Source organism: Hippoglossus hippoglossus, chromosome 7, assembly GCF_009819705.1.
Source record: "Hippoglossus hippoglossus isolate fHipHip1 chromosome 7, fHipHip1.pri, whole genome shotgun sequence".
Lineage (NCBI taxonomy): Eukaryota > Metazoa > Chordata > Actinopteri > Pleuronectiformes > Pleuronectidae > Hippoglossus > Hippoglossus hippoglossus.
Genome location: NC_047157.1, coordinates 18,519,061 through 18,534,974, shown reverse-complemented (window position 1 = coordinate 18,534,974; position 15,914 = coordinate 18,519,061). Strand labels below are relative to the sequence as shown.

General features: G+C 42.6%; 1 protein-coding gene across 2 annotated transcripts in view; it reads right to left on the bottom strand.

Annotated features, from left to right (window-relative positions):
• The window catches only part of samd10b (sterile alpha motif domain containing 10b), a 51,265-nt gene that overhangs the window by 22,484 nt on the left and 12,867 nt on the right, over positions 1 to 15,914 (bottom strand). For both annotated transcript variants that reach the window (XM_034591032.1, XM_034591031.1), the window contains exon 2: positions 6,161 to 6,345. In XM_034591032.1, coding sequence (XP_034446923.1) covers positions 6,161 to 6,345 — 185 coding nt within the window. The remainder of the gene's footprint in view (positions 1 to 6,160; positions 6,346 to 15,914) is intronic.

Below are 15,914 nucleotides of genomic sequence, written 5' to 3'. Positions count from 1 at the left end.
CACTGACTTACCTCTCCGCACTTCTCTATTGATCAGTGTGTTTGTATCCCAGAGCAGCTTATTGGTCCTCCCCTGCTTACTTTGTTTTATCATGTCTCTCATCACCCCTCTGCTCGCTCCTCATAGATTTTACCCTGTGCCTGCCTGACACCCTGTCATCCCTTTCTCTGGTTTCTTCCCTTCTTCCTCCCGGACTTCTGTGCACTGGGCTATGATTTGTGTGTTTGTGTGTGTGTGTGTGTGTGCATGCCCTGCCTCACTGTGTAGCTGCTCAGGGATTAGCTGAAAGTCAGGAGAGCGTGGGGAATCCTAAACATTCCCTGTGTGGCCTGTGACACATCTCTTCTGATCCCTGCATCTGTCTCTGCACATCCAGATCCTGCTTCAGATTCATCAATGAGGCTTTGCTAATTAATTGTTAGAATCCCTCTGTGTGTGTGTTTGTTTGTTTGTTTGTTTGTTTGTTTGTTTGTTTGTTTGCTTGCGTGTGTGTGTTTGTTTGCAGTATATGCATGCACATTTGGGTGAGTGACTAAAACATGGATGCCATTAGCTCACACCTGCCGTTCCCACTCAGCTCTGCATCCTTTCGTGCGGTCACTTCATCCCCCTCCATCTCCCTTGTCTGCTCTGCTGTCCCACCTAACAACTCTCCCTTTCCATCTCCACACCTACTGTACCCATCTATCTCCTTCCCTGCCGAGAATCCGATCCCCACTCTCCAATCTGCCTCTCCTGTCCCGCAGAGTCAGACATGTCCTGACATGTGATCCTTCGTATCTCTTCCACACCTCTGTATCCCTCTTCTCATTTTATCCCATCCTTCACTCTTATCTGCTCACGTACAACAAACCCTCCTCAGTACCCCAGCTTCTGTTGCATCATTTAACTCACTTTTGTCCGCCACCACTCTGCAGAGCCTTGTGCATAAGCGTTTGAGTGTCATTGTGATTCTTTAACTGTTGATGTGCAAGATTTTGTGAGTGTCGGCTTGAATGTTCCTGTGCAAGTGAGTGTGTGAACTGTCAACCCCTGTTAGCGTTGTGCAACTGTGTCTTCAGTTGTCCTCAGGACTCTGAGTGTGTAGACGTCTTACACTCATGTGAATATGAGCGGGCTCTCAGTGGGTGGACAAAAGGCCAGATGGGATGTTTCACAAAGCTCTTGATTTTGAATGAGTCAAACATGTGTCTTGGGAAGAACGACACATCCCTGAGTGGCCGGACGAGGACGGTACAGAGTGAAGCATTTCTGCCTCACTGCACAGTGGCTCTGTGTCGCTCTGCTGTGTCTCTAAAACCAAAAGACTACACTGCATCAGTACAGCAGCACATCCACTGACTGAGGGGATGCTTCATAACAAGTCCTCAAACCTAAACCATAGACTGTAAATAAAAACTGCGAAGTATTTACTGTGTCAAAAAGCCCATATGAGAACTTTCTGATCAGAGGCTCCTATCAGCAGCATGATGTTGGTCTGTGCCCGTCAAAAATGACCCACAATTACATTAAAATTCATATGAAGGTTTGATCTGCCACCTTTATTGGTAAAGTTTAGGCAATTAAAGTTCTAGGTCAAAGTTACAGATGGTCCGGGTCCCAGGATACGAACGTGAGCCCAGTGCAGTCTGTTGCAAGGAGGTGTGACGCAAGCTGCTGCTTATGGTGTCAAAGACACTTAGAATAAACATCCACCCGCATGTCTCCTCATTCTGAGGTTTTGGAGCCAAATACAAACATCCTCATCATCATCCTCATCAATCATCATCATCATGACAATACTATATGTTTACCATGTTCACTGTCTTACATTTATATCTTAGCATGCTAACGTGTTAATAATCAGCACAGAGGAAAAAGCTGAAGTCCACACAATGACAATGTGCTATTCTTCAAGGATTTTCTATATTTGTTTGTAAAATTAATAGTATTGAGTAAGAGCCCGACCAAGATTGATTTTTTGGGGCTGATGGCAATACAGATATTCGGGAATAAAAAAAAATGAGCAATACTGATCTATACAGTATATATATATATATAACAAATAAAAAAGATGTCGGTATCAAAACCTTAAGACAAAGAAATGTAAGTGAGGTTTGATATTTTGCAGTTAAACTAAACTAAGATGATATAAGTAGCTAAAAATAAAATTACAACCAAACATAGAGCTTGAATTAAGAAAATAAACATATTTTTATGTACAATATAAAGATTAATGCACAAGTTTTCATATCAGCATTCATTGGCAAACAAATGCTGATATATATATATTTTTTTCCCGAAAGGCTCACATCTATTCCATCATATATCCAAGGTTATCGAATTTTTTCGAAGACACTGGGCTCATGTCATTGTCTGACTCCAGAGAAGAGGAGCAGGACAACAACAGCTGCAGTTTCTCATGAATTCCACATGTGAATCCATAAAATAATGAGCTTGACCGGAGGCAACCACCTTAAAAATGTAGGGTGAATCTCAGTCGTTCTGTTGAGAGGATTTGTCAAAGCTAGGTTTCTGGTGGTACATGTTTTTTTTTCTTCGTCTCCTTACGTCACCGCTTTGTGTCTGTGTCAGCTGAGGTCAGCCACTGTGTTCTCTAATGAGGAGGGAAAGAGAATCATCACACTGCTCCTTCTCATTCGCCCACCCAGCAAACTAGTGAGACTCACTTCCTGAAACGGGGGGGTAGCCAGGTCCTGATATGCAAATCTACTTCCAGTATTGTGTCTCTGTTATTCCACCTATTCCCCGGTCTCATCTAAAGGTTCATCCACAAGCTGTGTGTGTCTGAGAGCCAACCACTAACCCCCCCCCCCCCTTCATCCCATCTGGCTGCCCAAACGGCAGCCAATCGGAGGGCACAGGAGATGAGCCAGCTATGACTCATTATTTGGAAAAATCCTATCAGCAGATAGGTCTGCACATATAGGTCCACCTTCTGCAGCGTGACCACACAAACGAGTGTATAGCCTCCATTTTAACAGTTCATTTAAGCTGTTACTGGGTCAGCAGCAGCTACTGGGTGACATAACACATAGTTACACTGTTTCCAGAAGAAAAAACTTTGTGTCTATTTTGAAGAAAGATCCACAACTATTCTCTTCATGGAGGAAGAAATGTTTCATAGTGAGGTTTCAGAGTTTTTGGAAGCTGAGAGATTGGAACTCCGGCGAGCACAGTCTGTCCTTACTGCTAATTCTCTACTTTTCTTTTTCTGGAAATATTATGACTTTTTAAAATCATTAAATTATGACTTTTTTCTCGCAATCTCTTTTTTCTCCAAAATGGCCCCAACGCTGCCCTATAAACGGAATTATCCTCTATTGTTGGTATTTTTAAATTTCCACCTTTTATATTTATATTTGATTGCACTATTATACAGCGTACTTTGAAAAGTCTATACACAGAGTGATGCAGGGTGAAGGCAGCGCATAATGTGTTTTTACCAGCTATATTAAAATGATAAGGAAGATTCCCCAAGTGCCACATTATATATCTATATATATATATAAAGAAGCTGAGCTCTCTTTCACTTAACTCCCTCATTACAGCTGATGTGTGCACAACTAGTGTAATGAAGAGAAATCTAAACATCACTCCTGACACACACACACACACACACACACACACACACACACACACACACACACACACACACACACACACACACACACACACACACACACACACACACACACACACACACACACACCTGAGGGAACTGGACTGCTCTCCCATTTGTTGAATTATGCATAAAGAGGCTTGTTGCCACAAGGAAATGATAAGCCTTACTTCTCATGGTATGGAGGAGGTTTAATTATCCAGTCTCTGTGATATCACATGGAAACAGCTTCCCACTCGTCTTTTATTAAGTCTTTTATAGCTGTTATAGCTGAGGGGGCACTCATTTATGAATTATTGAAACAATCTTATGCAGTGCATATGTTCATCTTACAGCAGCAAACTTTTTTTTTTTAAAAAGGCAGCGGGAAGTCTCTAACAAATGACCTCCACTGGGCTGTGTGCTCTTTGTCGTGTGAGGAGTAGGAGCCAGGAGGGAGGCTGATGTGTAATGTGCTGTTCGACTGTGGGTCAAACACAGGCAGAATGCCTTAAAAATAGATCTTTCCCCCCCTTTGTTTTGCCTCTCTCCGGTGATGCACAGATGGGATGCTATTTTGCACAAGAGCGATATGTGGAAGTAAACGATGCTCTTATACTGCTGAGTCATTGAGCCACCAACCAGAGAGCACTGAGAGCACTTCCATATCCGGCGTGGATATCAGTTGCAAACATCTGTGGGATAAATTGTAATTTTACACGATTAACTGTAAATTCCCTGAGAGTCTATTTCCTGCGTTCCCTCGGACTGAACGAGCACAGTTACATCACAGGCCATGAGGTAACAGTTCCTTGTACCGCTCTTCTCTTACGTAACCACTTTCTCTCTGGTCGTGTCTGCCACAGGCTCCGGTGAGACCAGCCGACATCATGTACAAGAGAAAACAATTAGAACTTCCGTCACCACTGAGCTTCGACAGCTCCAGATGCAGCACTGATGCGTTTCCTCTCGTCTCCCTGATAACAGATTATCTGCCATGTTGCATTCACAGTACGAATTTTCTCCACCAAAGATAGAACAGTTTCATTCCACCAACACACAGCTTTTATGAGTCACCAGTTAATTCACACTGGACGATATTAAATTACGGCAAAGCTCCCCCCAAGGGACATAATGTTTTCTTTTAAAAAAGTTCAAACTACTTAATTAAAATATTTCATCCACTACTAAGATGTAATTTAATGCAAAAGTGAACCGTTATATTTCACTTATTACAACATGAAATAGGATGTGTTGTACTTGAAATATTGAGACACTGAAATATTGAGCTACTATATCCCCCACGCACCTGCCTGGAGATAGTCTTTCTTATACTATATCTCAGATACAGAAAATCCTTGAGATTATTTAACTGACATTTTCACCATTGATGGTTGAGCTGGTAACCTACGATCACACAGCATTTACAACATGTCACTTTATATCAGTTTGACATATTTGTTGTGTTAGAGTGTTAGACTATAATATCTGTGTGTATGGAAAGAACCATAATAAAAGATGATGCTTCACAGATGTGTGCAGGAGATTTACATAAAGGCAAACAAACAAACATTAAGGAGCGTGAACGTGTCACAGAAGTTGGGAATTCTGATTAGGAGCAGGATAAAAGGAGCAAATGGGTAAGAGATGAGTTTAATGGACCAAGAAACTGTACTTATGCACACACACCGGTCCCCAACACACTCAAAAGACCACTGACCTCTTACCCTCTATGCAAAATTAATCAGGTCAAAGAGTACGGAGCGAGTCTATGGATTTATTGGATTAGAGCCACAAAAGTACAGTCAAGAGCTCAAGGGAACATCCCAACTCAAATGTTGCAAGAGGCCTTTGTCTGCGACAGAAAATACACAAAAATCTGTTGGCTTCTGTTTCAACTTACATGTCAAAAGGCATGGCACCAAATATACATGGTCGAGAAAAGGTAGTAATGGGTAGGAATGTAAAGTAATGGGATATGAGAGTTTGGTCAAATCACATAACCCCACGTTCATCAAAGTGCTCTATCATCCCATTGGATAGAAACACATTTTAATTTTCCTTCAATGTCTCTAAAAGTGGATCTCAGATGAACAAAATCCTTAAAGTTAAGGCTTGAATATGAAAAAATACACTATTTCCTTCATATATCAATTCCGCTTATAAATTATTCTTTAAAATAGCCATTAAATGAGTCATTGGATGAACTGACTGACCCCGAACTGAACGGATTAGTGGGAAATATTAAAATACTGCATTTTTGATTTTGGCAAAAAAAGATATGTTTATATAAATTATGTAAATGATAACCACAAATTGCCGGGGTCTGAATTTATTCCTTTTGAAAACAGATTATGCCTAAATCATTTTCCTTCACCAGTGAAAGTCAAATACTTGCTTTCTCTTTACATGTTTACTGAGGTCAAACCCTCATGATTCTGAGCCGTCCCTTGTTGCTTGAACCTACTTTAGTGATCTGTGATTTTATTTTCATAGAAGAAATCTGCTTGTATATGCTTCTAATATGCTTCTAATGCAGTTGTTTGTACGTCTTTATACCTGGATGCCTTCTGTGCCAGGCTGCTGCAGTAGCTTGACGGTGCGTGTGTGTGCCGTCTTCTGGCCGCGGCCGTCGTGCCAGGTCAGGTTGCTGCCTCCGGCGCGACGCGGCAGCTGGTAGCTCAGCTCCTCAGCAGACAGCGTGTGCTCCAGGGAGGCACGGCAAAAACTGAAGCTGGACGCCGCTGAGAGGAGAGAGAGAGAGAGAGAGAGAGGGAAGAAGACGAGGGGAGACAAGCAGGAAGAGAAGAACTGATTAACTATCACTTTGTATGGTCTTTGTTTAAGGGGTTGGAAAACACGTTGTCTGTGAACTGAGCCACAGGAACACCAAAAAGAAAACAACGAAATAAATGATTGATAATCCTCAAAGAGCTTAAAAGGCTGCGCTCACTCCCGGTTACTCGCTTTGTGTGCTGACAGAGCTGCAAACAGATGGCTGTTTTGGTGATGCTGGTGGGCAGCAGTGTTACTCCACTGTGATCTCCAATTATGCTGAGTGCTCATTCACAGAGGCATGCAGGATTTTTGGGAACTGTCTCCCATGTCAGATTAATCCTTGATTATTGAAATCCCGCATTATGAATATTTGATTCATTTTTTCCTTCCCTCTGTGTCTATCCTTCCCTCTTTTCCACTAAGGATTACGTTTTTCTAAAGGTTCAAATACAGTCACTGGTCCTCTTACCTATTAGTAATGGTAATGATGAAAGAGAATATGTCTGCACATTAGCCAGACGCAACAGAAAGGAGACAGTGGAAAGGAGCAGGAAAGGTCAAAGAAATTGTGAAACAAAGTAAGAAACACTTAAGTAACCTTTACGTTTCTTGAGGCTTAAGAGAAACCTGGTTATAAAATAACATACAATGCGAAACAATGAAATCAAGGCCAACCATAAAGGAAATAAGTTGCAGTTGCACTCAGAACTCAGAGCTTTTCCACACTCCACTGCAAAGCTTCAGCATGATTCACCACAATCATACTTTAAATATACAGCACCGCTCCTGGTTGAAAATGTGATAAAGGAGAAATCAGATCACCAAGCCCCTGCCAGTAAATGCAGGGTTGCAGTACTTTGTGATTTCCATTTGAAATTCCCCTGTTTTGTGTGAGTGCATGTAAACGCTGTCATTGAGACAAAGACAGAATCGTTAATGATGGTTGTACAAGCGGAAGGAATGATAAATGTTTAAAAAAATAAAAAAAACTGTCTCTTCACAATGTCAGAGTGTTAGTTTGGAAAAGCTTCAGTTCATCTCCCACCAATGATTCTTAATTTATTTTTCCTGCTCCTCCAAAAAAAAGATTGCATTCAGTACAAGTACTGAGACGAAAAACAGCAGTTTAGCATCGAAACAGAAATGCAAAACGCAGCAAAGTGCAAAGTAATATATATATATATATATATATATATATGACAATGAGGGGTGATATCTATTTACATGAGTATGCTTAGATATATAAAGCCTATGATATCAGTGATAGTATGTAATAAAGTACATTTACTTCTTTAATGGGCAAATGTACATTTTTCATTTATCGTACTTTACTTAGGTACATTTATTTATTTTCTTATTCTTATTTAACAGCAAGTACTTACTTAGTAAAAAAAAGTTAATGAGGTATTTTTTGTTTTACTCAAATAAAATGTGAGTACTTCTTCCACCGCTAAATAATATGAGCAGGAATAACAGTACGAGTAGAAAATGACAGGTATATAAAGAAAGACTGACTTATTTGAACTCTGTGTGTAAAACTATAGGGTGTTTGAGTATGTTCATCTATTTTTCCCTTTTATGTTTCTTATTTTAGGTGAATTTGGACACTGTGATTGAGCTCTATATCCCATAAAAGAATAGGTGTGAAAATAACTCAAATATAAAACAGAGGTAACAACGAAACTAACAGATAAAACCTCAAACCAAAAGAATCCCTCCTGGACTGTTCCCATTTTAGAAATTGCACAACAGACCACTGAGACCTGCTGTATGACAGCAAAGGCTTGTGGGAAAAACCTGGTTGCAGATGAAAGAAGTGGGGAAGAAAAAAAACACACTTTTCACTTAACACTTTTCCTCAAACCAGAGGTCTGAACGAGTGAGCAGCAGAGTTCGCACGGCCATGATGAAGGAATGAAAAAGAGAGTGAAGCTGAAAAAAAAAAGAAAGGCCTGTCAGGAACCACTGGTGTGTAGCCTGTTCTGCTTCCCTCCCCTCGTACACCAGTGCCTCTCTTGTCGGGCGCTTCACTCCTGCTTTCCTCACGTCCATACGTTGCTGCTTTTTGTATCTTCTTATGCAGCAGCATCCTTCTTATACCTTCTTTTCTCTCTGGCTGTCACGTCTTCGGGGTCGTCCGGATAAACTAGGCCCGGCCCCGATGTAATTACTGTCAGTCTGACTGGGGGGGAGGAGACAGGAGGAAGAAACGTGGGAAGCTAAGTGCCTCGCAGCCCTAAAGACCTGCCAATCGCACAGAAAGAGACAAGAGAGAGACCCAAAAAGCGAGAGCGAGACAGACACGAAAGCGAGCGGGAGAGCGGCGCTGTAAATTAGCTCTCTGATCCATGCAAACCGACAGTAACCTGATCAAACTGTGTTGAGGTAAAGGAGCCCAGGGACGAGGCGGGGGAGACGCATTAATAGACCACGAAACAACTTCATTTCACAAGCTGTTAAAGATGGAGCTCTCCAGTTATTAGACAGAGACCACCCAGCACTTTATAGACATCACTTTGAAAATGAATAAGTGAGGCATCATGACTTCCCTGCGACACTGAAATCTCAATCTCTGCCACATCGCCAGACCTTGACACCCCCAAGCAGTCATAAAACGAAGACAAAGCACCCATCCTGCCCGCTTTAATGGACCCAGTCAGCTTAACCTCCTGGCACAGGATACGGCTCTGAATTTAGAATCAGCCAAAAGCAATTAAATATCCATAGATTCCCACTGACCTCTTTTTTTAAATGACATTGCAACGTGTGCCTCTGCTGGTTGCTACAAGAAAAACGCAGAGACTGGATGAAAGGATTTTGCTCAATGTCCTCAAAAGCATCTTTGTGATCAGGGATGATTATTACCATCCTTACCAATCAGCAGATGGGAGGATATATCTGTCACCTTCCCTCGCCTGCCTCAACGTGCACTTGATCAGCCCGGACCAGATCTCCTGTGTCCTATTTATCACCAAGTGCTGTTGTATTATCTCTGGCTGCCCTTGCCGGCGACTTTTATCACCTCCAGTCGACGGAGTGGAGAAGAGAAGGGATGATGGAGGGTGGCCGTAAGGAGGCAGGATGAAAAGTGAGAAAGCGTGATATGTATCTTCTGAGTTACAGTCAGTGAAAGTTCAGATTCACATAAAGAGAAGAAAGGTAGAAGAAAGAGGAAGAGAGAGAGAGAAGTGGTAGAGGTGCAAAAAAAAAAGAGGCAGATATTTGACAGTGTGTGTTTACTTGAGTTTCTATCCTTGTGAGGACCAGTTTGGCCCGTACACCTTACTTGAGTTTCTATCTTTGTGAGGACCAGTTTGGCCCTTGCACCTTACATAAGTGTGAAATGGTGTGAGCGAGGATATTTTCGCCCCCTCACTTTCTGACACACCTTCAAAGGGCTGTTTAAGGTCTTTTTCAACCACTGTGACAGGGCACACAAAAGCCGTTTTCAGACACGACCTCGGGGCAAAATCTGGAGAATTGGCTCCAGAGTTTACCCCAGTTTGCCTTTCACTCATGCACAATGCAGTGGGAGGTTCTCTGCACGGACACGTTCACAAACGGGGAAACATAAAAGAGACAAAAAGATGAACATACGTTTTTCGGAATAGTTTCTATTTGCTGCATTTTTCACATCCTTTAAAAGCGTTCCAGAGATGTTGGAGTTGCTCGAGATCAATAGGTTCATGGAAATTGGGTTTTCTTCTATTGAACATGCGATCTCAGTGGTGGTAGTGTATCAAACTGGACCACTGACATCCTGAAATAGACTTGGAAGCAATTGGGATAATTTTGCATTTCTTTGAGGAGATGAAATTGTTCCTGATGGCTTCTCAGAATTAGATGGACCCAATGTTGCCTTTCTTTTTTATTTAGGAAGCGAGAGGACCACAAAATCCTCCTCACTGCTCGACTTCATTTAATCTCCTAGTGAAAATATTCACAACAAACAGAATAATAAAACGCATCGGACTCCTATGCGGACACAAGAAACTTGGTGAACTTGGTGTGCAAAGACATGAAAGCAGAAAAAAGCTTTTGTAAAGGACAAATAAATAAATAAAAACAGTTAAATGTATCCAGAAGAAACCACATTTTTCCCCACAGAATCATGATGCATGTGCTATAAATTAATAAAACATAATATGCTACTATGTTCAATTTGTAACAATTTCAATGTTTATGCATTGTGAGATTCTTATGACTAAAATGTGCTGTGGTACCAAGAAAGGTAGAAAAACACTGGTTTAAGGGTTAGGACTTGTTTTGAGGGTCAGGGTTAGGCCTTTACTTGTGATGGATAAGGGTTAGGTTAAGGGGCCATGAAATGCACAGTGTCCTTACCAAAATAGAAGTACAAGTGTGTGTGTGTGTGTGTGTGTGTGTGTGTGTGTGTGTGTGTGTGTGTGTGTGTGTGTGTGTGGAGGTTAGGTAGGTCAACATGACTCGAGCCCAGTCGAGTGTAACCTCATATCACCTCCTCTTGACTGAGCCACATATCTGCTGTGCCGAGTGGCTGCTAAATCTCGGAGGTATTCCCCTCTGAAAAAAAGGTAATTAAGCTGTTAGGTGCGTCACCCTGGAAGGTCGTTCCAAGCCAAATCCCACAATAGATTAACATGACATCACTGGACATTACTCATTTGACACCAAAAGAGAGCATCTAAATTAGCCTATGTGAACTATTTTGCTGTGTGGGCTTTTTTCGCAGAAGTTTGATCTTTGCACAACCTTGGCATCAACTTCAGGGCTGTGTGTGTGTGTGTGTGTGTGTTCGCCTCATCCTCTCACAAGGAAAGTGGTCTGGTTAATCCACCAGGGTGCCATCCATGGTGCATTTCCCTCCCGACACCAACCACCGCTTATTCAACTCAAAGATAAAAATTTCTATTTGCAGTGCAAGTGTTATATGAAAGAGAGGAGAGGGAAAAAATAATCATTCTTATTCCTGTGTAAGAGGGGGAAACTTCATCATGGAGATTTCACGCATCCGTAATGTACCTTAAACCTGGAGTTCAACTATAGCATCAAACGGACTAATGCTGCCAGCACCGACAATTCACCTCCCAGTGAGACAGATTTGTTGCTCCTACAGTGTGTTGGTGGTGAAGCGAAGGCCTATTTACAACGCTTCCACTCCACCAGACCTGGTCCTCACCTCAGGAATGAGCCTTGAAATTACTCAATTTTTAAAAGAGCATGGGGGGTGGAATTTGGTTGCAGCTTTAAAAATAAATCTAAAACCCAGGACCCCAGGGTTTTTTCCCATGATGCATTGCGGTCCATTATCCACTCTGACATGAGACATTGTCGCCGAGGCTGGAGCTGAGGTTTACCTTTCACAAACTATCAGTGTCATGGGAGCCCGGTGATAGGGAAATGGGAGTGAACTATGGGCATCCAACACGCAGGCTGATTGAAGATAACAACACACCACCTCTCATCAGGACACAGACGGGGGAAATGCCTGCTAAAACTGTGTGTCAATGTGTGTGTGTGTGTGTGTGTGTGTGTGTGTGTGTGTGTGTGTGTGTGTGTGTGTGTGTGTGTGTGTGTGTGTAATTGAACACCGGCACGCTCATGCATACGTGAATGTGACAGCATGAGGACTTGCATATCCACATATCTGTATAATTCCTGTCTGCTGTGGTTTAGGAGAGCGGACCTGAATAAAGCTGCAAAGAGTCTGTAGCTGTGTCTCAGTTCTGGGGCTGCATCCTTCGGAAGCCGCGTTCGTAGACTGATTACATCACAGCGGTGATAGACTATTCCAATTCGAAGGCTCCTCCAAATGTGTCCTTCCACCCCTGACCACCGGATGGATCCTTCCCAGCCCAACATATCCCATGATTCATTGCGCTTCGGAGAAACGGTAATGGTGAGGCGAAAATGTCAGAAGAATTTATTTTTAAATGCCACTACTTAACCGAACAGCTAATGGCACACGTGTTATAAAAACATATTTTCAACGTTTGTAAATAAACCGAAAAACGTTTTCTTTTGTAGCTTTGTTGCTACGGCGACGGGCGGCTGTAAGGGCGGGACAAGCTGGTGACGCAATAGGAAGACCAGACTGACTCATTTCGGTTTTGAAGACCGGGGTCGGCGGGTCCTTCGAAGGATGCGGCCGCTGAATTGAGACACAGCTTGTATGTGGACGGAGGTTGAATTCTGGATTTTAGCTGCAGGGTAATTATGGCACACGATGCAAAGTGCAGCCCAGAACACAGGTGGAGTTGGCTTTTTTTGGGGGGACCTGACAGAAGACCAACTGCACTCTGAGAACAACAGAGGCTGGTAGGAGAAATGCCAAAACCGACCTTGGCCTCCTCTCTTTAGGCAGTGCTGTGACACAAAAAGAAAAAACAAACTGGTAGGCCAAGCGCTGAGGACAGGACGACTTTTACTCTCTCCACTCTGGTCCCCACTGCTCCTCCACTGAGACAGACAGAACTATTGATTATCCATCACTGTGTCAGCGAACATACAATTACAGATAGCTTAAGATAAAACATACACACACACACACACAGTCACACACACACACAGACACCATCTACCCAACTCCTCCACCCGAGGCCACTGGCTGTCACATCCACTCCCGCTCAGAGGATCTCATACACGTTTTACACAAAAGGAGGAAACGGAAGGATGTCACAAAAGAGGAGATGGAACACAGAGGTCTAACGTGGTCACGCCCTCTTGAGGGGATGAAGGAATTAAGCCCAGGGTGAATGTCGGAATAGAGAGATGTAGAAATAAATGAGATGACAAGTCACAAAAAGGGAAGACAGCTGAAAAATGATGTTCCAGAATAGAACAATGCTATTATTTGCATGAGGAAATGAAGGGTAAAGAAAGAGGGAGCGCAAGGAGAGGAGAAGGGTTTATGGAAATCGTGAGCTTCTGCTATTTTCTCCCCTTCACAGTCAAGTCCCCCTATGGTGATACAGGACAGATTACATTTCACTGACAATCGATAATTCAGCGCAAATGGCAGACAAGAAGGAGGAGGAAGAGGAGGAGGAGGAAGAGGAGGAGTGAGACAAGGTCGACTAACAGGATGTGAGGTGTGATCGGGCTGGGGAACTAGAGAACGGACAAGATCGATGAGTCCCTCTGTGTCCAAGACAGACAGGAGGAGAGAGGTACGAGAATGAAAGAGAGTCAGACAGACAAGTAGGACAGGTTGGAGAGAGAGACAGGTAAAGAGGAGAGACAAAGACACACACAGAGAGGGAGCTGATAGACAGGTAGAAGGGACGGAGGAGATAGACAGGTAGGAGGGATGGAGGAGATAGACAGGTAGGAGGGATGGAGGAGATATACAGGTAGGAGGGAATGAGGAGAGAGAAAGACACACAGATAGGGATCTGATAGACAGGTAGGGGGGATGAGAGAGACAGGATGGAGAGAATTGAATGACTGACAGTACAGGGGCGTGACGCATGTGAGGGTTCAGTCAGAATTAACCCACCATTGCTGTGAGGTGTTGAAGAGTGTTGTGGGGAGAAAAGACTTCCTGTACATGTATTTATGCTGAATGTAAACTCCCCTGCCTTGTGATGGTGCTGTGCAGAGGGTGACTTACCCTACTGCTAAGTCCAGCTCCACTCCAACCACAGAGCCAGCTTTTCTCACCAGCCTGCCCAGTTGCATAACCTCCCTGACGACTGGTATAGAACATGAGCTACTGCTCTGGTTTGTGTAGTATTCTACGTAACCTCGTTTCGAAGAAGGCTGTGTTTGCTGCATGGCTCAAATACCAACTGAAAATGAAGAATCTAATGAGAGCTGATGTAATGAGGGCTGCATGCTGAAGTTAAATTTAAAATCTTAATTTGGATCCGCAATAATTGTGTTGTCCCTTTCACTTTCATTGCAGATGGAAAAGCTAAACCCAGCAGAAGTTCAGGCAGCAAACAACAAACAGTGTTCATCCTCATCTGCTGAGGCAACTATAGACCTTCATATTGTTATGATCATATACGATAAATAGGGAATATGCAATAATGAATAAACTGCTGTCTCACGTTCCATGGAAACTACAGCAGAAGAATATTTTATTTTCTTCACAAGTGGCCCATAAAAAAAAAAAAAAAATTTCCCTCACAGATTATTTCATGGATCTTTGATCACTGTAATCAGGCGCGTTAAAAGGGACTGATCCTTCTGAGTGTGTGCAATTTCAGATCCACTAAATTTAAACTGTTGGGCCTTGGCGGAGGTATAATGAGTCTAATGAGTTCCCTGGAGACAAACACCCTCACAACTGTCTTCACATATTTGAAACAATGCTAAAAGATGTAAAATCCTGAACGGTTCACCAGAAATACACAGAGTCACCCTTTCCCCAACTTCAATCCAGTAAGGGAGAGCACATTTCAACTTTAATAGTAAATGTTAGGATCACTCATCTGCTAATCTAAGAATTTGTCTTGGTTTCAGAGAGGAGCAGAATCTCCACATGTTTAGCATTTTTCGGATGGAGGTGGTGGAATTAAAAAAGTGCACATGTAAAACTTTGACCCTGAAAACTGTGCTCTGGTCCACATACTGAAAAGCAACACGAGCATTTGCATAAAGAATTTCTAATATAATCATCACAGTGGCCCCAAGGCGTCCGTGTTTCAGGGCTTCAAGGACATGTGCTATCTGTGTTTATTTGCATGATCTTGTACGCGAGATATTAAATTATAATTCGAACAGCCAGCCTGACTGGACAGGTAATAAGATGATTAATCTGTCCTCACACAGCCACTACACTGTTAGCACTATTATGGAAACCTTTGACAAATCCATCCAAATTAACCTGGTTAGGAATTCAAAATGGAAAGAGGCATCAGATGGGATGGAGCAAATTGCATTAAAAAGGTCAAGCAGGCCGAGCATGACTTTCTGCATGTTGAAGTGTTTTAAATTCCCACAGCAGTGACATCCACAGGCAGTCAGGAGAAAGGTTATAGGCTGAGTTGTAACAGGTTTGACTGGTTGAATCATTTAATACCGGGGAAGGTCAAATGCAACAAGTCAACTGATCAAACTAGTTTCTTTCCTTTGTTGTCCAGGTTTTTCGATTGATTCAGAACTTTAAAAAAATAAACTTTAGATCCCGTCTAAAACTTTATACTTCAAAGTTTAAGATGTCTGATGTTTCTGACGAGTATTTAAACTGAGGGAAGAGCTGCCACAATGTTCAGTTACAGTCGTTTCCGCTGTCCCATAAAAATAACTTCTTTTCAGCTTTCAAATCTCAGTACGTGCTGTGATCTAAAAAGCCTTCACAGTTTGTCGTGCAGACCGTCCCCCACGGTATTATCCTGGAAAGGATCCAAGACCATGTGGGGAATGAGACGAACACAGGCACGTAACTTCTCAGCTTAGGCAAGACTGGCTTTTTAAATATTTAGTGATTGTTTACAGCTGTTCCCCTGACTGGCAAAACGCTCTGTCTGAGTGGATTAACCAACGTTTGGGCACAAAGTATTAAAGCTCTAAAGTACTCCATTTCCATCTTAACACAATGGCCTTGATA